Raw genomic sequence first — 23,075 nt, 5'->3', positions numbered from 1 at the left:
TAGAAGCAGCTATGGATGTTTCGATGAAGATGAAGTTGAATATAGATCAGGAGATGAAAAAGAGATAGACACTGATTTTAGTAATATAGACGAAGGACTTTCTTCTTCATACAACAACGATTTTAGAGACTTTGATTTGTCTCTCTTTGAAGCAGAAGGAATAAGAAGACAAGATGTATTTAAGCATATTGATGGACTCCCTCCACGAAGCACAGAAGAACCGGATAACGCAAAAGAATGAATTAGGAAAATGTTCATTGAAAGCTTTAGTGACATTCCTCTTAAACAACGAGTGGTCCACGACATATTTGAAGCAGGAGATGAGTTTGAAAACATCAATTTGGATCACGAACAATTATGCAGAAAAATTTTCGCGGCAATCCTCCTCATCGCATACCACTGCAATCACATACACTACACTTGCTCCAATAACTCCTGTCGATGTGCCTTCATTCAATATCTCCCTAAACAAATCAATCGAAGATATTCTAGAAGAGTATTTCCAAATTGGAAGTTCGCGATCCAACACTAGATCAATCGCACAATCTATTTGCAGAAGGATACTTCCTGGAATCCGTCTACTACTCTACTTTAACCTCGCCCGGCGAACGTGGTTATCCAGTGATCAATGTTGGATGTTTACGATTTTTCCAAGATCTCGAAGAAACCGAAAACGGAATAGTGGAAGGAAGCGAACTATCGTTCAATATTTATAAACCAACCTTTGGATGCCAATCAAAAATTAATAATGAAATTATTACTGGCGGCAACGAATCAGATTCAAAAAATTCCGGGAGTAAAAAGAGAGGAAAGTGAGTCAAAATGAAAAATTTTAATGATACAATAATTGTAGAAGATAAAATCACTAGGGGGAGTTTTCAATATTTAGCCCTATAACGTCAAACTTTGATTTTGATTTTTTTTTCATATTTTCTTCTGTTTGACGTTACAAGAATTGTATAATTGAGAATTTATTTTCTACTGAGTGTACCTTATGTTGTTGTATCATGTTTTAAGCTTTTTTTAAAACAACATATGGATTCCGAGTCAAAAGAACTGCTCCTCTTTTGCGGCCAAGAACGGATAATCTGTTCCAAAGTGAAGCGTATCCCAAAGAGAGCGTTCTGCATCGATCAAAACAAATAGTAGTCGGACGGTACAATGTCTGGACTATAAAGTGGGTGAGGCAAAACTTTCCAACCACTTCATTCTAAATACTTTTTAACAGGTATTGTAACATGTAACCGAACGCGTATTTTGGTCGTTTTTCGGCCAATGCTCGCTTCAAACGAATCAGTTGCGTTCGCTACAGGTTCCTTGTAATGGTCTGGTCAGATTTCAGCAACTCATACTAGATAGCACCATGGATATTTGGCTTTGGTGTCGATTCGGCTGGTTGGCCTGGCTTCACATACGATCTCTTACGATTCGGGTTATCGTAATGGATACATTTTTGAACACAAGTAATGATTCGGTGCAAAATTATTTTCTTTTATAGCGTTCATTATTTCGGTCATGCAAAATCGTATTTCAAAGTCTCTTGGCTTCAATTCGTATGGTATCCAATTTCCCTGCTTTTGAATGAATCCTGCTGCCCGCAAACATTTTGAAATTGCTGCTTGAATAGCTCCCAATGATTTTGCAAGCTCTTGTTGATCTTCATGGATTAATGCCTCCAATTCAAACGTTTTTGACTGTCATGGGCGAACTTTGTCTTCCGTGTCAATATCTCCATTAGGTGAAAACTAGAACAGCAGTGACAGCAATTGCACATTGAACTATTAATGCAGGATTTGTGGCGATATGATCTTTAGTAATTAAGCTACTTCAAGACATTGATTTGGAAGCCAGTATGGGCTTTGTTTGACATAGTGCTGAATACCTACTACTTGACTTGTTTAGTATCTTCTCGATTTTATTCATTCTGGTGCATTTCAATTTTTAGACAATTTTTTGGATTTTGTCGAAACAAATTTAATACTCAAGGCAAATTTCAATGTGTAGCAGTCGAACGATTGAACGTTATCGTAATGAATTCTGTAGGAGTTTATCGATTAAGATTATTACGAGACCGTCTTTAGCTTTCTCTTTAGTTCTGCTGTCGTCAAGTAATTTTCTCACTTATTAGATTTGGTGAGCATTAACCTATTTTAGAAATAATGAATTTTTCGTCCTCTTTCATTCTCATTTAACAACTTTACTGGACTCCGGTGTATAATTAAACATTTTGTTAGATTTTGTTGCAATAAGTACCATTCAGTATTTAAATCATAAACTGCATACATTTAATTTAGGATAAACATCTTTCGAGTATAAAAAATATTGGTCCAGTTATAAAAACTGTAATATTTGGACTTAATTTAAAAAATTCCCCTTGATGTTATTTAACAGCATTTTTAGTGTCAAATAATAATCAATTGGTTTCGTTGTATTACAATTTAAAAAAAATTATTTGTAAAATTAATTACAAATATTTACTTATTAATAAAATTGTTTATTTTTAATATTGAGATTTTTTTTAAAAAAAATGCAAAAATTTTCAAATTTATTTTGGCAACCATTGATGACAAATCTATTGAGGTGCTCGTAAGTATTATATTCTTGGTTAGTGTGAAATTTTAATTTTTATTACATTTGAAAAGTTTATTTTTAAGATGACACAAAACCAAATATAAATAGATAAATATTTGAAAATCCGCTCGGTATTTGTCATACTGATTTTGAGTTTTATTAAAGGAATTTTAATGTGCATTTTGTTATGTGCGAATATTTATACGTATGAGTAATTTTATTATTAGAAATAGGGCAAGAATTTATAAAAAAAAATTAGAAAAATTATCAATGAGAAAGCATGATGATATATTATTAGGATTATGTTTAGAAATTCTTAAATTTTATATCCTGAACCTAGTCGGTTATAAAGACCGAATTCTGTCGGAGAACCTGCACTATTTACCTAATATTTATTAATATATGGCTGTTGTTACTCAGTTCTATATAAATACAGTTTAAATTACTACAATAGAATTCTTAAATTTTATACTCTAATCCTTGAATTGATGCGACTAATAGAAAGTAATCTAGTCTATCAGTTTGAGGATTGCTAGATCGAATCCTGCCTGAGACACTGGTCTATTTACATATTAATAAATGAAATAAAACTTGTTTATGTTCAATTTCATCACGATATTAATTATTACAAGACAATTATGAATGTGCAAGTCAATATCTGATAAGAGGTCCCTTATGGGGTCTAGGGACAAATGTCGCCATACTTTACAGTATAATTTCAGAGGACTTATATCTAATTTGTGCAAAATTTTATCAGGATTGCCGTTTAATAAACATATTTATGACTGCTTAAACAGTATTCCGGGGTGACATTTGTGTGGGGGCTAGGTGAAATCATGGACCGATATTGGCCATTTTCAATATCAAACAACTCAAAAGAGTAGCTTGGTGGTAGTTTATTCCCTATCATGTTTTCAACAGACAAACGGACGTAGCTAGATCATCTTAGAATCTTATTAGGACACAGAATATATATACTTTTTGGTTCTGCGACCAATATTTCGATATGTTACAAACGGAATGACAAAAGCAAATTTGACAGTTTATGTTGAACATTATTTCGTCCACACTTGAACATATGGAGTTGGCAATAGAATTTGACAGTTGAGTACATAATTATTTACAAGTTTACTGCTCGTGGAGACACCATGTAAATTAAAATTTAACCTTACAGATTCTATACATTTTTTGAACTCATATTAAGGTATAAAGCTGAGTCACAATCAACTTAAAAAAGTATGATAAAAATTAAGACATTAAACATAAAATATTAACGAAGACATCAGTTAAAAAGTGTCAAATACCTTCACTTAATCAACAATATTTGTATAAGTTCAAAAATTCACAACAAGAAGATTCTTTTTTTTTTTAATTTCTCATCAGATAATGCGTACATATTTCCTTATGAGAGTACCCTACTTAATGCCAAGTATATGATTAATAAGGATTGTTAAAATATTTGTAAGTTTCAAATACAATTTACTGTTTTGATATAGAACTTTTAAACTACTGGACTGATCGGCAATAAACTCTATAGAGCAGAAGTTAAGCCTTTAAAACGATATAACATAAACTCAATTGAAATAATTTCAACGATTTCTACCGATCGATCAATAGAGGTTCTCTATATGAACTTCCATTTATACCCTACACCACCATGGTGGGGATGGTATTATGCGTTTGTACGGTTGTTTGTAACGGCCAAAAATATAGTTAACACTCACCTCAAAGTATAACGATCGACTCAAAGTCTATTTCTGATTCGATTTAACAATGTCCGTCCGTCCGTCTGTCTGCTTGTCCATATAAACCATATGCGATCATAAATTTGTTTGCGATCGGTCCATAATCTGCTCATATACTCGATGTATGATGTTGTTACGTTTTAACCTTTTCAAAACGCTGGTTTATTTCCTTTAACCCGGCAATTCCCATACCCTCGCCAATGGGAGAAACAATTTGTTTTTATTAAAAATAGTAAAAATACGTCTAGTTTACACTATAAATAAGTTTAAAATAAAAAAAAATATAGCTAGTTCCGATTTTATAGCGGGGTCATCAATAGGTGACACTGGGCAGAGAAAAAATAATTTTCTAAAAATACTTGCTGATATTGTTAGCCTGAATATCTAGCAGTATTTTTTAAAAAAAAAATATTGTGGTACTTAACCGTTTGGCATTTTTATAACAACTTATTTATCATAAGACACACACCAGTATGTTAAAATCAAAAACACTGCTTAAAGATTTTTAAAAATCCCCTAGTTAATAAAATTCTAGCGTTGTCAAAATAAAATCAGATATAAAACAGGATCTTGTCTGTATATAAATAATATCAATATTTATCAGTGATATTTGTTTCTATGTTTAAAACTACCGTTAATGTCTGTCACCTGTAGGTGACACTGGGAATTGCCGGGTTAAATAAACCGGATACTTTTGATTGCAAATAAAAGCCGTTTAGTAGTTTTAAAATTGTAACAACTCTTTATTTAAAAATGTACAACAACAGAATTAAATAGTCACTCAATGTCTCTTATACAAGTTTGTAAATTCGCATAAATACAGACACAATTTATAATGTACACGAATTTACTTGAAAAACACAACACACTTTAAGGCACTCAGTTGATGTTTATTCGAAAAGCGTCTCTGATAAACTCACTAACGACTGCAACCTCTGCCACTATTTATAACACTGCCATCTGCACTCTAGATTTCTCTTTAACTGTCAAAGTTCGAATATTCTAGATCTTACTAATACATACGCCATCTGTGGTGTACTTTCTACAATGTTCTTTACAATTTCGTAACAATATTAAACCGGCTTGACCGAAAATATAGTCGGTAAAGCCCTATACTTTCTTACTTATTTTCAATTGTTTTACTGTGAGACCTTTTGAAATATGTCAGAAACAAGTAGGATTCTTTATGATCCAATAAAGTAGTAATTTCTACTCCAACACAAAAGGGTTTAGCATATTCGGTATGGATGCATTTGCGAGAAACTCTAAATTGTTTGTTTTTATACCCTTCACCTTCGTGAGAAGGGTATACATATATAAGTTTGTCATTCCGTTTGTAATTTCCACAATATAATTTTCCGACCCTATAAAGTATATATATACTGGATCCTTATAGATAGCGGAGCGCCTGTCTGTTGAAATCAATTTTCTGAAGACCCCAGATATCTTCGGTATCCAAATCTTCAATAATTCTGTCAGCAAAATCAGTCCACAAATGGCTGAGCTATGAGGACAAAACCAGAACAACCTCGATTTTTGACCTATATCTGGATTACAAAGTCATTAATATAGACAATATGGATATCTAATGATAGATATTTCAAAGACCTTTGTAACGACCTATATAAGACTATAATAAGTTGGACATACAATGGGTCAAAATCAGAAAAAATATTTTGTAACCCGATTTTTTTTTCATCAAAAAAAAAAAAAAATTTAAAAAAAGATTTATTTTAAAATTTAAAAAAAAAATTTAAATAACAATTCGAAATTTATTTTTTCCAAAAAATTAAAAAAACAACTTTAAAAAAAAAATATATAAAATTATTATTTTTATTTTGAAGTATAATTTGGTGAAGGGTATATAAGATTCGGCACAGCTGAATATAGCTCTCTTACTTGTTTTCTTATTTTCGTAAATAAAGCCACACTCACATTAACCTCCATTATAACTCACACCTAGAATAAACGGTATGGTTATTTATGATTTATTTACATGTTAAATTTCGGTATTTACCGATCGAACGAAGCAAACGTCTGTCGAACCGACTGCTGTGTGCGTACGACAGGGATGGAAAACTGTGATTTTGAAATGGAACTAAGTTTGGTGGTATTTCCAGAAAGTACTAAAACGTTACACTATTCGTTAGCTATTAATTGAATCTCATGTAGTATTATAGAATCGGATTGCCAAAAAAAGACCATGATTATTTTGAAAAACTTATGAGTTTTTTTTTCATATTTTCATAGTGTTTCTGATTCTTGTTTAGTAAAAAAAATGATGAATAACTTCAAATCTTTTCATATGAAAATAACGGGAATCGCAATTTGTGTAATTGTGAAATGATAATATGAAAATTTCTTATGAAAACGAAAATGAAATTTTTTTTCATTTCACCGTTTCACAGAACGAGAATTGACCCCCAGGTAACTATAAGAAATCACGACGAAACAATCATGACAAAACAACATATGTATCTTTCTATTAATAATATCCGCAAATTTCACTTGCCGTCACATAAAATATAAATTTTGTTGATCCTTGTAGATAGCGAAGTCCATCAATCTATTTAACTCAACTTTCCGAATCCCCCCAAATAACTTGTTGTTTGAAATAAAGTTTTTAAAAGCCCTAGATATCTTACGGATCCAATTCTTGTATTAATATACCAGATATACGTTAGAGAATTTTATGATTACATTTATGATCCCTTATATTTGTATACCCTTCACCATGAGTGGCAAGGGTATATACATACATATAAGTCTGTCAATACGTTTGCAATTTCTCTGTCCGTCTGTAGGTTGAAATCAACTTTCCGAAGCCCCCAAATAACTTACATACATACACGATATCAAAAATCGGTCCACAAATGGCTGAGATATAAGGAAAAACCACGATAACCTCAATTTTGACCTACAGTCAGAATACAATCTCAAATCGCCGGCTTAACATGCAAAGGCTCTAAGTCCATATTTTAAAAGTTTACAGGAGAGACAAAAACCTATTTAAAAGGTTTTTTGGACTTAGAGCTTTTTTATGGACTTAGGTCTTTTTCTTAGAACGTGTCATTCATTTCTTATTTACTAGTATATAGACAATATGGGTATCTAATGATAGAAATTTCAAGGTCCATTGCTGCGATGTATATAAGGCTATAGTAAGTTGAACCTACAATGGGTCAAAATAGAGAACAAATATTTTAATCCGAATTTTTTTTTCATCAAAAAAATTGTTTTGCTATAAATTCTTTTTTTTAATTTTTAAAAAAATAAAAAAAAATTTAAAAAAAAACTTAAAAAAAAATGGAAAAAACTTTTTTAAAAAGGGTATATAAGATTCGACACAGCCAAATATAGCTCTCCTACTTCTTTTTCACTAATAATTTAAAAAAAAATAAAATTAACAATTTACATTGGTGAATGGTATATAAGATTCGGCACAGCCGAATATACATAGCTATAATGCGTTTGTGTAGATGTTTGTAACGCCCAAAAATATTAGTCTAATCGCTTTATGAGTCGATTAATTTTGAAGACATTTCGATAAAATGTGGTATATACACTTTATGCCCAAGGACGAAGCCTATTGAAACTAGCTGAAATCGGTCCATTATTTCCCCTAGCTCCCATACAAATGTTCTCCCGAAATACTTTATACTATGGAAATCATGTCACTTTAATTAATCACTTTAACGAGCATAAATCTCTTGAAAATGTTGGTATACACATAAAATTCAACGCAAATAACTTAAATGGCGATCGATCCATAATTTGTCATAGCTCTCAAATAAGAACCAACTTTTTTAAATTTTAAAAGAAAAATAATTTGACAGAAATGGTAAACTGTACTTTTTATAGGGACTTAGAGCTTTTTCTTGTGATAAATTGGACTAAGCGCTTTTGCTCATCACTACAAAACAACAACATTAAAATCTCAATTGCTAAAAAAAGTGGACTTAGAGCCTTTGCAAGTAAAGCCAGCGAAATATTGATTGTTTAAAGAAAAGTAAACGTTTAAGGAAAACTTAAGTATACAGTTTTATTTAGTTTTATAAATAACAAAAATATAGACGTTACAAACATAGCGGTAATTCTTAAAACTACGATAAAATTCACTCGACTAAAGTTTAAATATTTTTGATATATATATCCAGATATACAGCCTCTGACTGTATATCTGGATTACTAATGGGTCGATTATGGATGGCAACCGTACTTCAGTTGCGTTGTCAGTTGGCTAAATTGTATTACAGATAGCAACTGGCAGCATCATTTTCTGTTGGCAAATAGCAACCAGAAATTTGTGGTTGCCCTCTGGCAACTCAATTGAAGTTCGGTTGCCATCCATAATCGACACATAAGTCATTAATATAGACAATATGGATATCTAATGAGAGATATTTGAAAGACCTTTGCAAAGACGTATATAAAACCATAATAAGTTGGACCTACAATGAGTCAAAATCGGAAGAAAAATGTTTAATCCGATTTTTTTTTCAACAAGTAATTTTTTTCGGTAAATATTAAAAAAAAAATTTAAAAAACAAAAAATTTTAAATTTAAATTTTTTTTTCGCTAAATATTAAAAAAAAAATTTCCAAAAAATTTAAAAAATAACTGAAAAAAAAAATATTTAAAATTTTTATTTTGAAGTATAATTTGGTGAAGGGTATATAAGATTCGGCACAGCCGAATATAGCTCTCTTACTTGTTTATAGATTAAGGGTGTCGGTATTTACGATGATATTGGTAACGGCATTTTAGCGGTAACTGTAATTGCAGTTATTTCGGTAACGGTAGTCGAGCTGAAAGGTTTTTATACTCCCGGTTTTTATAGTCCACAGGGAATAAAACCTTTACAGTTAATGTTAATAAATACATTGCTTCGAATTGGCAATTATTTCACTTTTGTCGAAAGTTATTTCGCATTTTTTGGGACTTTTTATACACCATTTTTTGATGGTGGATTTTGGATTTTGCCATTACTACAATATTACTGAATTATCCATCCATGATGTATGAGTGTAGAGACCAATGCACCAGAAGACCGACGGACATACAAACAGTGGGGTTTAAGAGTAAAAACTAAATTAAACAAAAATAAACATTCACACAAATTATGCAATATTTTGTTGTTGTAGGTAAGAATTTTAATGAGAGTCTTTAAACTTTAAAGACTCTCATTAAAGTTTAAAGTTAAGAACAACAAACAACAGCAACAATAATCACATACTGCACATGAAACATTGTTAACTATACGAGGGCAGTCTGTGATGATTGTAACATGAGGCATGTAACAAATTCCATTCGGAATGGTTCCAATTCCGTAGTTATTCATATTCCAAAATATTAAATAGTTCTGTTTTTCCGATTTAAATTGACGTTTTGAAAATTAAAACAAAAGTCAAGTTTTAAGTAAAGAAATTAAAAAAAAAAATATTGAGAAAAACAAATAATTATGTAGGTATAAACTAATATTAATTTCACTTAGAAAACTGAAAGTGGTTTCATTCCAAAACAAATTTTCGTTTTCCTTTTTTCTAAAGAAGCAAATTCCACTTAAGCGATTTTTTCATACAAAATTTCAGTTCTAAACCTTTGATAACTTTAATAATCGTTTTTGAATATGGATACTAATCTATTAAAGAACTTTCCAGATTGTCCTTCGTACAAAATTTTTTTCTTCTAAAATTTCATTGCTGCTGTAAGTGCTGAATAAAATTTTCATTCAGCCGTAAATTTATGGGCTTTTAGCCAACATTAATTATTCAAAATTATGATGACGTTGCTTCGAATACTTTGATTTTTTTCCCCCTTTACCTAAAATTATGATGTGACTAAATATTTGTTTAAACGAATTTTGTATACATAATAAACTCTTTAACATTTTACAATCAGGTGCAATTTTGTTGTCTAATGTGCATTTAACAAGTTGATTTGAAGAAATAATTTTCGAATTTGTATTTTATGCGGTTTAGATACTGCAAAAATATTTTAATTTTGTTGATTTGTATTATTGTTGCATGCAAAATAGGTAATTATGTGCAACTAATTAGGTTCAAAAACAGATTTATGCTAGAATTAATACAATAAATTTGTTTGTTAAGATTGAAAATCTTAAGAATATATGAAATTTTAATTTAAAATATTAAATATAAATACAGAAAGCTAAAATTAGTGAAATTATCTTAATTTTTCAATGACTGTATTAAATATATTTTCCCAAAATTGAATAAGTAAGAGTGCTATATTCGGCACTCTATATATTTTAAGAAAAATATTAAAATAATAAATTGTTGGTGAAAAAAATGTTGGTTAAAAAAAAATGGAGTAAAAAATCGAGATGGTCGGGATTTTTTGCTTATATCTCAGCCATTTGTATGCCGATTATCTCGATTTTAAATATCAATCTAAGTTAGACTATAGCGGACATATTGATGTATCAATCATGGATGTAAGTTATTTGGTGGCTTCGGAAAGTTGATTTCAACATACAGACGGACATGAATATATCGACCCCGCAATCTATAATAACTCATGGCTAGGTCAAGTCATAACATACTTACTTTAGCTGCACTAATCCAACTTTTAAAAACTGATATTTATTACCTTTATTTGGCTAGACTCTTAATCAAGCAAATCATTACAATTCGTAAAAACAAATTTAATAATTTTGGGACCAAACCTTTAACCTCAAATAGAAAATATTACACGAAATATTTGAAATATACATAGAAGATATGATTTATTATTTAAAAATCTTTTAATAAATTGTTTTTTTGTGTGTATTGTTTTCTTTTACAAATTTCTTTTTCAATAAATTTTAAAATATGTACTTAAAACAAAAAAATCTTCAAAAAACGTGTTATTTAAACTTTAATTAAAAAAAATATTTATTAATGTTGTTATAACTAATAATGTATGATTTGCAAAAACCCCAGGATAAATAAAATATGTAATAGGTATGTATGTATATTTTATTAAAATTAAATAAAAATAATAATAATAATAGTTTTAATGAAACCTTCTATATGTATAATATGTATTATGTACAAAAAAAATTGCATTTATAATAATAAAAATGAAAATAATAATAATAAAAATTGTCTATTGTAGGTAAAAAGAGAGAGGAACAGAGAAGCTCTTGTAGAGAAGTTTCCATAAAAGAAATAACATATTTGTAGATTAAAGCTTATTTGGGATATTCTTTTTTGGTTAAACTAAAAATATATTTTAAGGTCTTTAATAATTTGATTATTTTATTTTGGTTTACGAACGTCGGCATAGTTTAGAACTATTAAGGGGAAAGAGTTTTTTGAAAACAAGTCATTTATAACAGCAGTTTCTAAAACTAGTTTCTAAATTCTTTTGTATTTAAAAAGAAAAATAATAAAAACTAAAAACAGTAAAATAAAAGGCATTTACTCAATTTGATATCAGTATCCAATAACTTGGCTTTGAACTGAGTACAAAAGCTTTTTTTCAAGTTTTCTTTGGAACAAATAGTTTTCATGCTTTCGAGTTTTAATATTAATTACCATTTGTTTAAAGAAGTAAATTTTTATTTAGAAATCAAAATGATTCATTTGATTAGGGCCACAACTTGAAGTTTTAGATTCAAATTAAGCAGTAGCCCTGTACTTGAAATATTGCAATTATAAAATAGTTATAATTTGTTGTATTTACTTAATATTACCAAATTTGTTTCACTTAAATCACCATTAGACTATAAATATATTTGAGGCCATGCTTGACGTCAAAAATTAAATTTGAAGAATATGTTTGACATCAAAAACAATCCGGTCAATATTTTATCAACTAAGATTTTTGTATTTACTTAAACAAATATTCAAATGTGTAACAAAAGTAGTTTTTTCTTAAGTGAAATATGTTCGAGGACAGGCTTGATGTCAAAAATTGCTTTTAAATGGATTTTGCACAATAAAACCAATATTTTTATAAATATTTTCTTAATTTTTGGCAATATAGTTTTAAAATCAATTAATCTTTTTTATCTACTTAAAAAATTGTAAAATTTAAAAAAAAAATTGTCATATCTTAAGTCAAGGACAGGCTTGACGTCAGAAAATGGTATCAAACACATGTTTGCCGTGTCAAAGTTTTCACATACAGCCCAATTATGAATAAAAATTCCCCGGGAGTTTTTTCCCTTTTCTTATTTTTTCTATTCAAATTCAATGGGAAAAAACTCCCGGGGAACAAACTCCCGTGGAATTTTGTATTCATAATTGGGCTGATAATCTTTGTCACCCCTATCGCGAATCCACATTTCACATGAAATATGTTCCCTTTTCCCATTTTTCGTTCATAAACTTTGTTCACGTGAAAAAATTCCCCATGTTGTGAAATTTTTAGATGGAATTTTATAAACAATAAACAGCTGTTACGAACAAAATCAACTATTGTGAATGAAAAGTTCAGGGAAATATCACGATAGCAGGATATTTCATGGGAACATAAATTTCACATGTTTTTCACAATAGGGGTGTGTATATTTTTCTAAACTTTTGGCAATTTCATATACAAATTTCATTTACTTAAAAAATGTTCAAATTTGTAAAAATGTCTAAATTAATATGTTTGAGGAGAAGCTTTACGTCAAATCTTTTTGAAATTGTAAAAAAAAAATTCTAATCTTTAGAGAAATATGTTTGAGGTCAAGCTTGACGTCAAATAGGTCAATATTTTTATATTACTTTTAGTAATTTCAATTAAAAATTAACAAAACTTTTAGTATTTACTTAAAAAATTTTCAAATCTGTAAAAAAAAGTTGTTTACCTCATGTTAAATATGTTTGAGGAAAGGCTTGATGAAAAAAATTGCATTGAAACAGCTGTTCGACAATAAAACCAATGTTTTTATATATATTTTCATAACATTTGACAATATCATATAAAATCAATGAATCTTTTTTTATTTACTTAAAAAATTTTAATTTTTGTTTTTAGAAAAATGCCATATCTTATGTCAAATATGTTTGAGGACATGCTTAACGTCAAAAATGGGCTTCAAATACATGTTTGAAAATACGTTCAAGGTTTTTATATAATCTTTTTCTTAATGTTTGACAATTTCATATAAAAATTTCTGAATTTATTTGAATTTACTTCAAATATTTTATAAAAGTTGTCTTATCTTAAACGAAATATGTTTGAGGACTTTGCTTGACATCAAATATTTTGGTAGTTACTCAAACATTTTTCAAATTAGTAAAAAAAAATTACTAATCTTTTGATAAATATGTTTGAGGTCAAGCTTGAAGTCAAAAAATAACGAGTCCTTTTGAATTTACTCAAATTTGTTGTCTTATAATATGTAGAACTTGTAGCTTGACATCAAACAATTGATTTGAAATACATGTTCGATAAACAGCAAAATATTTTGTTACTAATTATGCAAATATTTCTTAACTTTTCGAAATTTACTCAAAATGTTTTCAAATTTGTAAAAAAGCTATCTTATTTGAGGTCTAGCTTGACATCAAACAATTGCTTTTAAATACATATTCGATAAACAGGCCAGACATTTCTTAACTTTTAATAATTTCATATAAAAGTCAACAAAGGATTTTATAAATACTAAACAATTTTTCAAATTTGTAGAAAATATGTTTAAGGTTAAGCTGGACATAACAATTATGTACTTTGAAATTCATGTAAAGGTAGGGTCACACATGACAAATATTTGACGAAAAAGACGTAACCACTAAATAAAATACATTTGAATTTATTTATTTATTTCAAAAACTTATTTTACTTAGTATGATTCAAAAAAAAATAATTTAGTTTTGTTTTATTTGATGATGTTTGATCTTACAAAACACTTGTAAGAGTGAACACGCTAAACAAATTTGCGCTAAAAAAAGTGGTTACGTTTTTTTGAGCAAATATTTGCCATGTGCGAGCCTACCTTAAGACAATCAAACCGAATTATTTCATATTACTTACCCCCATTAATACGAAGCCTGGTTATGTCTTAACTAATAGTTACACTGTCGGTTTTACATTTAAGCCATTTTACAAAATTCATAAAGCTTAGCCTCAAACATATTAAATGATTTAATAGTTTAATTAGATTTAGAAACAGTAGTTTAGTTTTTTTTTTGCATTAGAAAACTTATAAAGTTTGTTGTTGTAAATTCCTATAATTTTTGGTTTTATAAAAATAAAATATGTTTGTATATGTATAATAAAATGAATAACCATTTATAACTATTATTTGTTTAAGAATATAATAATAATTAACCATTTAAAACTATTTTCAATTAGTTGCTAACAAATAGAAAAACAAAATGTTTTGTTTTCAATAAAAATTACAATCATATTAACTCAACATAATATTTGAAAATTGAAAATGGAAATGAAATAAAAAGAAACTTACAAATATTTGCGATAATTACGCAAATCTGCACTATGATCTTCGGCCACTGGTGGTAGATTATCCATAACACCTACAGCAGCGGCGGCCGATTCAAAGGAGGGAGGTTCTGCATTACCAGGACTGGGAGGATCACAATTGCCGGCTGGGCCAGCCTTGGTGCGACGTCTACCCCGGGTGCCAGTTCCGCGTGCTCGCCTTCCAGTGGTAGTTGTGGGCGTCGATGGGACGGCCACATCTGTAGAACTAGCACCCATGCCATCGATAGAATCTAAGCCCGACATTGAAGTGTCCGCAAACGAAGCACTTGTTACCGAAGAGGACGAGCGTCCTCTACCGGCACCAGTACGACGCCGGCCGGGACCCGGTCCCACACCTTCACCCGGTGTTAGGAGGGTAGCTTTTTTGCCGCGTCCACGCTTTCTTCGTTTCTTGGTGCCATAACGTGGATCATAGTCGTATTCATCATCGGCAGGGGATTTTGGTTCTTCCAATGAATCATTATCATTGATGTCAATGTCATCGTAAAACCATTCTTTAGGCAGGTCCTCTTTTAATTGATGCGGCTGAGATTGTGATTGTGTTTGTTGCTGCGGCTGTTGTTGGCTGTCTTTGCTATCGGATGTATCACCGCCAGCCGCACCCAATGAAGAAGATTCTTCCATTAGTGAACTATTTAGATCGGGATCTTGCTGTAGCCCAGTGGAGACTGTGGGCGAAGCAGTGCCCGCAGCTCCCGTACCCGTGGTACTAGCCACCAAAGCCTCATGATCTTTGCGTAGAGCCTGAAAAGGACGATCTGGAAATCTGCAAGAGTTTTAAAATAGATTTGTTTATTATAATGAAATTTAAAATGAGTTTTTTTTATTGATTTATAATGAGGGTAACACAGTCGAGCCAAAAAAGTTTGAAGACCAAGAATTGGATGCATTACACCATGAAGATTGTTATAAAACTTAACAAGAGCTTGAAAAATCATTAGGAGCTTCTCAATCAGCAATTTAAAAACCTATGCATTCATCCAAAAGCAGAGAAATTGGGTACCATACGAATTTAATCGGAGAGACCTTAAAAAACGAGTTTGCATGTCCGAAATGATGCTTTAACGCTATAAAATAATATAATTTTTGCATCGAATCATTACTTGCGATGAAATAGTCCTTACTCGCCTATAGTCCTGACCTTGCCCTGTCCGAATACTAATTGTTTCGATCGATACAGAATGTACTTTCTATGATTCGCTTCACTTTGGAACAGAGTATCCAGAGTGGCTTTAAAAGATTAACAGTTTGGTGAAAAAAATTCATGGTAAAAAAGTTTGTAAAATATAAAAATTGTTGAAATTAGAAATCATTCATTGTGATTGATAAATCCCTGATTTAAGACCTATGACCTTTAATGTATCCGTAGCGGATATTGTAATAATAGTGACTATAAATAGAACATCAAGACGGAAATTGCATTCCATTCAACAATGATAATATTAAACTAGACTAATAAATAAATTTAACACGAATTCAAATATATTCTGAGTAGCAGCAGCTAAGGTTTTTACCTACGGGGCATATCGAAAACGTCTTGTATAAAACACTCTAATTATCATTTAGTTCCGCAGTACAAATCTAATTAGACTGGGGAAAAGTCACTGGACTAATAAGAAATAAATTAAAAGCAAATTAAATTATCCTTTAAAAATCAGTAACGAAATCACTAAACAAATTATTAAACTTATGAAAACAAATAAAAATATTTCAAAATTTAATCTAGAAAAAATATTTCATAAATAATTTTTAAATTTCACTTCTGCACAACCCACTGTAAATTACAAAAATAAGATGGAAAAAAAAGTAATTAAAAACCATTTTTGCTCACTTGTACATTTTGTTTAAATATTGACGTCTACTTTTACGCCATCGTGTAGCCGGATACGTATAGATTTGTCCCTGCCTAAAGCCGGGCATACGCTGTTTCTTGTCCATAAACAAATGCGAATGATTTTGAGCCACTCCAGTTTGGGGATCCAGAAAAGGTAAACGTAGACGTCTCTCCAAACACAGACGTGTATTGAAATTTGCACTGTACTCGATGGTTTCGCGATAGGAGGCATCTTTTAAATAGTTCTCAATTTTGGCCAGATTTGGAGCTGACACGATTTGTATGTCCACAGCAGACGACATAATTGCTTATTTTACCAACTAAAATGTTAATTTTTTATGGGTTATTAAGTTACTAAAATAAATTATTAAACCACAACTTCCATGTGTGATTTTAGAGACTGCATTGGTTTTTCCGTTTGCTGTTCCCACAGTGAAAAAATTCTTTATTTTTAATCTCTATAGAAACTATTATTACTCCTTCGTCTAATTTATGGTCATTTCTTATCTCGTTTATTCTTTTCTATGTGTGTTGTTGTTGTTCTTTTTTTCTATTTTCATATTCATACACACAGACTCAAAAATAAACTTGTATTTGATTTTTTTTCTACCACTTGTCCTATTTCTTTTTAGATTTGTTTTAACAATCTAGTCGTTAATATTTATTTAATAATAAATTAAAAACTTTTAAAATTGTTTATTATATTTATCACATTTTAATTGAATTTAATAGTGTTTTGCTGAGCTAAATCTAAATTAATTAAATCCCCAAAAAATTATTCAACACCTCCCTAGATGGGGAAAAAACGTATTTGTCAATAGTTGTTGATTTTTCTGTTTTGATTTGACGTTCGTAATTGTTGCCGACTACGGGGTTGTATTTTTACTCAAACGAGTACTCGATTACTGTGGGTTATTATTTTGTTTAGTTTTAGGTTATTTAAATGTCAAGAGATGGCGCTAGAGGTTGATTGTACGAGGGTAACATTAGAAAAATGAAATTTATATACATTAATGAAAATATACATTATTAAGACAAGAGAGCTATATTCAGCTGTGTCGAATCTTATATACCCTTCACTACTCTAAGATAAATATTAAAAACTATTTTTAGTGAAAAAAAAATTGTTAGGAAAAAACTTTGGTGAACGAATGTTTGATAAAAAAAATATGGTGTAAAAGTTTTAAAAAATAGTTGAATATTGTTACGTTTTTACCTTTTAAAAACGATGGTTTATTTCCTTTAAATAAAAAGGTTACTTTTGGTTGCCTCGTTTAGTAGTTTAAAATTTGTAACAACTATTTATTTGTTCATATGTACACAACAACAGTTTAAATAGTCACTATGTGTTTTTAATATACACACACGTTTATAATTCACAATAATACAAACACTTAAATTACACTTTATAATGTAAGAGACAGTTGATGTTAACTCTAACAGCGCCTATGATAAACCTAACTACCGACTGCAAGCCCTACCATTATTTATACAGCGCCATATTCCATCTACTAGCTTCATGAATGATCTTAACGGACAAAACTAGAATATTCGAATTATATAGCTTTTATCGGCTTCAATGTATAGTCCATTCTAATGGGTTTGTAGTTTAGTTTGGCAGACGTGTCGAATCCAGACCTTTACAGCTCGTATTTTATCTTCATTTGCCGTCTGCTGTTACGCGATGCCCCATACTTAACTTCTTTCTGGAACATTTCTTTGCATTAAGTTTGAGTCCAGCCTCTTTTATTCGTTTAAGGACTTCTTCGAGGTTTCTCCGGAGTCCAACGAAAGTCTTTCCCATGACAATTGTCATCGAGGTACAACTAGCATGTCTTCCAGTGAATTTCTTTCAACACTCGTTTCATTAAACGCTTGAATGTGGCTGCAGAATTGCAGAGTCCAAAAGGCATTGCCAATCCACGTCTGCTGGAACCAAAAGCCTCATCTTTTTACAGAACCTATTTGGAACCCTGCAAATATATCTTAAATGAACCAAACCAATTTGATATCCTGCTAAAATAGCTGGAGATCGATACCGAAAAAAGTTTGTTCCGTTTTAAAGTTTTCAGATATTAGAAAGCCTCTGCTCGATTGTCGTCCGGCAAATCAATATTCCAAACATTAGTGTGGACCTTGTTGACATGTTGAATTGTCTTCTGTGATGATTCTGATTAATTTATTAGAAATGTTTGTCAGCAATTTCGAAAAGAAATATTAAGAATTGTCACTTACGTGACGATATACTTCACGCTGGATTACCTGTTAACCAAATGACTTCTCTGTGCACTACAAAGAGCACATAAATGACCCAAAATATATCAATTGTAGTTAGCCAAGTGAACAGACATTAGTGACAATTACTGTATAAAAGGGATACATTGACTGGGAAATACTAAAGTGTGAAACAAAATATTTGCTGTCGTGTGACAGCAAATATTTTGTGAGCACGAATCTATTAAATTTGAAGTAATTGTCTTTGGAGGTACTTCTTTACCAAAAGTTTTTTTTCATTTAAAAATTAAATATACATATATAAACATTAATGTTTAATAATGTTTTTAAAGCCATTAGTTAATTTATATACATATGTTTATACAAATTAGTTAGGCATTTCTAATTAACTAAATAACAAACACATTAATAAATAAAATTAAAACAAAGTCGTTTTAAAATATAAATATTTTAAATAAATATATGTAGTTGCAGACATATGAATATTCTTATAAACATTATTCCATTTTAATTCCATATGTTGTTTAACACACAAATTAAAACCTCCCATCATATTAAATATTCCTTCCTTGTAAGGTGAATTAAATTTTAAACTCCCTTAAAACGGAAAAGAAATCAATACTTTAGTGGACGAACACGTGCTGCACGTTTTCCAAGGGAACGCCATGAAATATAACTAATTAACATTTGAACGGATCATCGACCTGTATCAATGTATTTCAAATTAAACTTTAATATTTTTTCAAGTTAAATTTTTAAAATGCCTTGTAACAAGTGTTTCTATTCTCAAACACCCTTAAGTTCTCAAGTACATATGGATTTTCCTTGAAATTTTATTATTCGAGTATAAATCCTTGTTTGTGTGTGAATGTCACTCATTGTTTATTTTGCAATGACCTCATTTAAGGTTTTCTTGTATTTTTTTTATTGTTTGTTTTTATTTTCACTTTTTGATTTATTGATTTTAGTCCATGTGACATGTTCGTAATTATCCTTTTACCGTTATATTCTTTATTTGCTTCAGTTTATCATTTATCATCATGTTAGAACAATAACATAGCTTTATCACACAGTTGTCATTTCACATACTCAAGTTTAATTTAAATTCTTTTTTTTATATTGAGTGCACTTTTATTTTAAACACACTCTGGGTATGCGTAATATAAAAATGGGTAGGGTATTAATAATACCCTATTTAATGCATCATTACAATACAATAGAAACTTTTCTAAATATTAAATTAATAAGTAATTTTCAAATACTTGGGTATCACTTAATTTCGCTTTTTAACTTTCATGGGGGCAATCATTAGGTACTTATGATGTAGAATTTTATTGTATCTGGGTTAAGTTTAAAATCAGGGTACACTGTTTGCACCTCTGGTTTCTTTATAGAAGTGCAAACGCGGGTAGGGATATTACTATATCTAGCTTCGAAGCCCTTTCCAATCACCTTGCGTAATTCGTGAATGACTGATGGACACCATAATAACAACTTCGACCTTTTTCCAACTTCTGAAGTAGATGTTTTTGCACCTCTTGGTAATTCAGATCATTGTACCATTTCCGCCTACTTTTCGCTCTCTGAACTTCGTAACGTTTCACGACCAGCTACTGTTCCCCGGGCCAGTAAAAGCTTCACTCGTTAAAAGATCCTTAATTCTTTTAACGAAAGCTAGTTCATCAATTAATACTCTTTTAAGGGATGGCCAATCAGTCACTGACCCGGTTGATAAAGCTAAGGCTTCTGGCTGAATTATTTGCAAATACTTCGAACTTACCGGAAAGTAATCAACCTCTACCCGAGCTCGAAAGGATATCAATTACTATGCCAAATATATTCTTTCTCGCTCGTGCTTCTAAAAAGGTTTTAGCGGATATCAACATAAATAAGTCTCCTGGGCCAGATGTTATACTGGCACTGGTCATGAAGTAGTGCTCTTCCACGCTAGCTCCTCCATTAGCTAACCTTTTCAGCACTTTATACCGTGCCGGCAAATTTCCTGTATTTTGGAGGGTCAGCGACCGGTAGTATGGATTTCGTAGAGGACGCTCTACGGGAGTCTTCCTAGCCTTTCTATCGGAAAAATGGTGTCGTTTCATACACCATTACTGTATTTCTAAGGCGTTTGATAGAATTCTCTCGATTTATATCGAACTTTCTCAGAGATCACACTATACGAGTTGTTATAGATGGAATATCATCAAACGACTTCTAGATTAATTCAGGGGTGCCGCAAGGCTCCGTCCTTTCTCCTACTCTAATTCTTATCTCTATAAACGACCTTCAACGTCAAACTTCCAACCCAATCTACTCTTTTGCAGATGACAGCAACATTTGCCATTCATATACATTGAATTATAGACCAAGCCTGTCGGAGATTGGGGCAATGATTCAAAACATGAATGATACGCTTAACCAAGATCTTGTGACAATCTCTGAATGGGGCTGTGCCTATAGAGTCGATTTCAATACACGCAAGACTTAATGTTGTATGTTAACACACAAATGCACAACAGATCATGTTGTTCCATCTGTTTTTATTGGTGGTATAAATATTACGAAATCAGGAGCTCTTGATGTTCTAAGCATGAGTATTCAGTGCGATGTCCGCTGGACAAAACACATTTTTCAAGTGTCGAAAGAAGCATTCAAGTGCCTTGGTTTTCTAAAACGGATTAAGAATTACTTCACTCCATAAAGAATCACTGGAATATCGTCGCAATGTGGGTTATGTTTCACTGTTCTACCGATACTACAATGGTATGTGCTCTGCTGAAATTAGGGAACTTGTTCCCGAAACCTGTAGTTTTTTACATAAGACACGTTCTTCGGCAAGTGCTCATCAATTCGTTGTCGACTGGACAGTGGATCGTACAACATATTACAGGGAGAATTCGTTTTTTAGCCGTACTGTCAGTATGTGAAATAAGCTTCCTGTCACTTTCAATATAGGAAAATTCTAATCAAATGTCCACAAACACTACTCCCTCTATCCTCCCTCCCATAACCTATTTTCCTAGTTCCAACATAATGCTTTGCATGAATAGGGGAAAGAACTTCTCATCATCATTGGGAAGCGGGAGCAATGATCCAATTATGTGGTATTTATGTATATTTGTTGCCCCGAAGGACTGAAGGGCTTCATTTGAAAGCAGTGCTTGGAAATCGGTGTGGAGCCGGATATGTTACTTAGAAGCGGCTCAGACGGTTCAATAACTGGTGGCAGAACAACATATTCTGGATCCTTATAGATAGCGGAGTCGATTAAGCCATGTCCGTCTATATGTATGTCTGTTGAAATCAACTTTCCGAAGAACCCAAATAACTTACATACACGATTCATACATCAATATCTCCGGAATTCTTCCGGCTCGTTTGCTGTTTAAAATCGGTCCACAAATGGCTGAGATATAAGGAAAAAACCAGGACAACCTCGATTTTTTACCTATTTTTACCTATATCTGGATTACTAAGTCATTAATATAGACAATATAGATATCTAATGATAGATATTTCAAAGACCTTTGCAACGACGTATATAAGACCATAATAAGTTGGACCTACAATGGGTCAAAATCGGAAAAAATATTTTTTAACCCGAATTTTTTTTTTTCACCAAAAGTTTTTTTTCGCTAATTATTTAAAAACATATTAAAAAAACAAAAAATTTTTAAAATTTAAAAAAGAATAATTCGAAAAAATTTTTTTAAAAAAAATTAAAAAACGACTTTGGAAAAAAAAATAATTTTGTTTACCTAAAAATATTTAAAATTTTTATTGTGAAGTAGAATTTGGGGAATGGTATATATCTCTCTTGTTTATATTAACATTTATTACAATTTTTAAACCGAACAGACTTATCTTTATATTTATTCGTTAAAAAAGCTCCACTGTATTTAACATACACGAATTTTCGTACTCTGCCATTTTAAGGTACGCATAAACAAACAACCGGCACAGTTAGTTCATTTACGAATGTATAAATTATTAAAGAGAATAATTAAACAGCTGTTTTTCTTTATTTTTGTTTTGATCGCTCTATTCTCCACAACCTTAAATTCTCGTACAGTTCTGTCAACTACATACAAACATACATATATACAACTTGCTGTTGTAGTTGTTGCTGTATTTGTTAATAGACGACTAGCAGACAACTAGTTTTGTATTAAATTGTGGTGGTTTTATTTTCTTCGTTTTTGTTGTTCTCAACATTAGGCATTTAGTAATGCGAGAGTATTGCTAAC

At 30.8% G+C, this 23,075-nt stretch overlaps 1 protein-coding gene across 1 annotated transcript; it reads right to left on the bottom strand.

Moving 5' to 3' along the window:
• Positions 1–14,717: 14,717 nt before the first annotated feature.
• tth (toothrin) lies at positions 14,718–17,379 on the bottom strand. Its single transcript, XM_065510367.1, has 2 exons — positions 16,591–17,379; positions 14,718–15,525 (listed from the first exon to the last, which is right to left on the bottom strand). The coding sequence occupies exons 1-2, from the start codon at positions 16,893–16,895 to the stop codon at positions 14,718–14,720; spliced, it is 1,113 nt and encodes a 370-aa protein (XP_065366439.1). The 5' UTR covers positions 16,896–17,379.
• Positions 17,380–23,075: the final 5,696 nt, after the last annotated feature.

The sequence above is a fragment of the Calliphora vicina genome, chromosome 4, assembly GCF_958450345.1.
Source record: "Calliphora vicina chromosome 4, idCalVici1.1, whole genome shotgun sequence".
Lineage (NCBI taxonomy): Eukaryota > Metazoa > Arthropoda > Insecta > Diptera > Calliphoridae > Calliphora > Calliphora vicina.
This window is presented reverse-complemented; position numbering and strand designations above follow the sequence as displayed.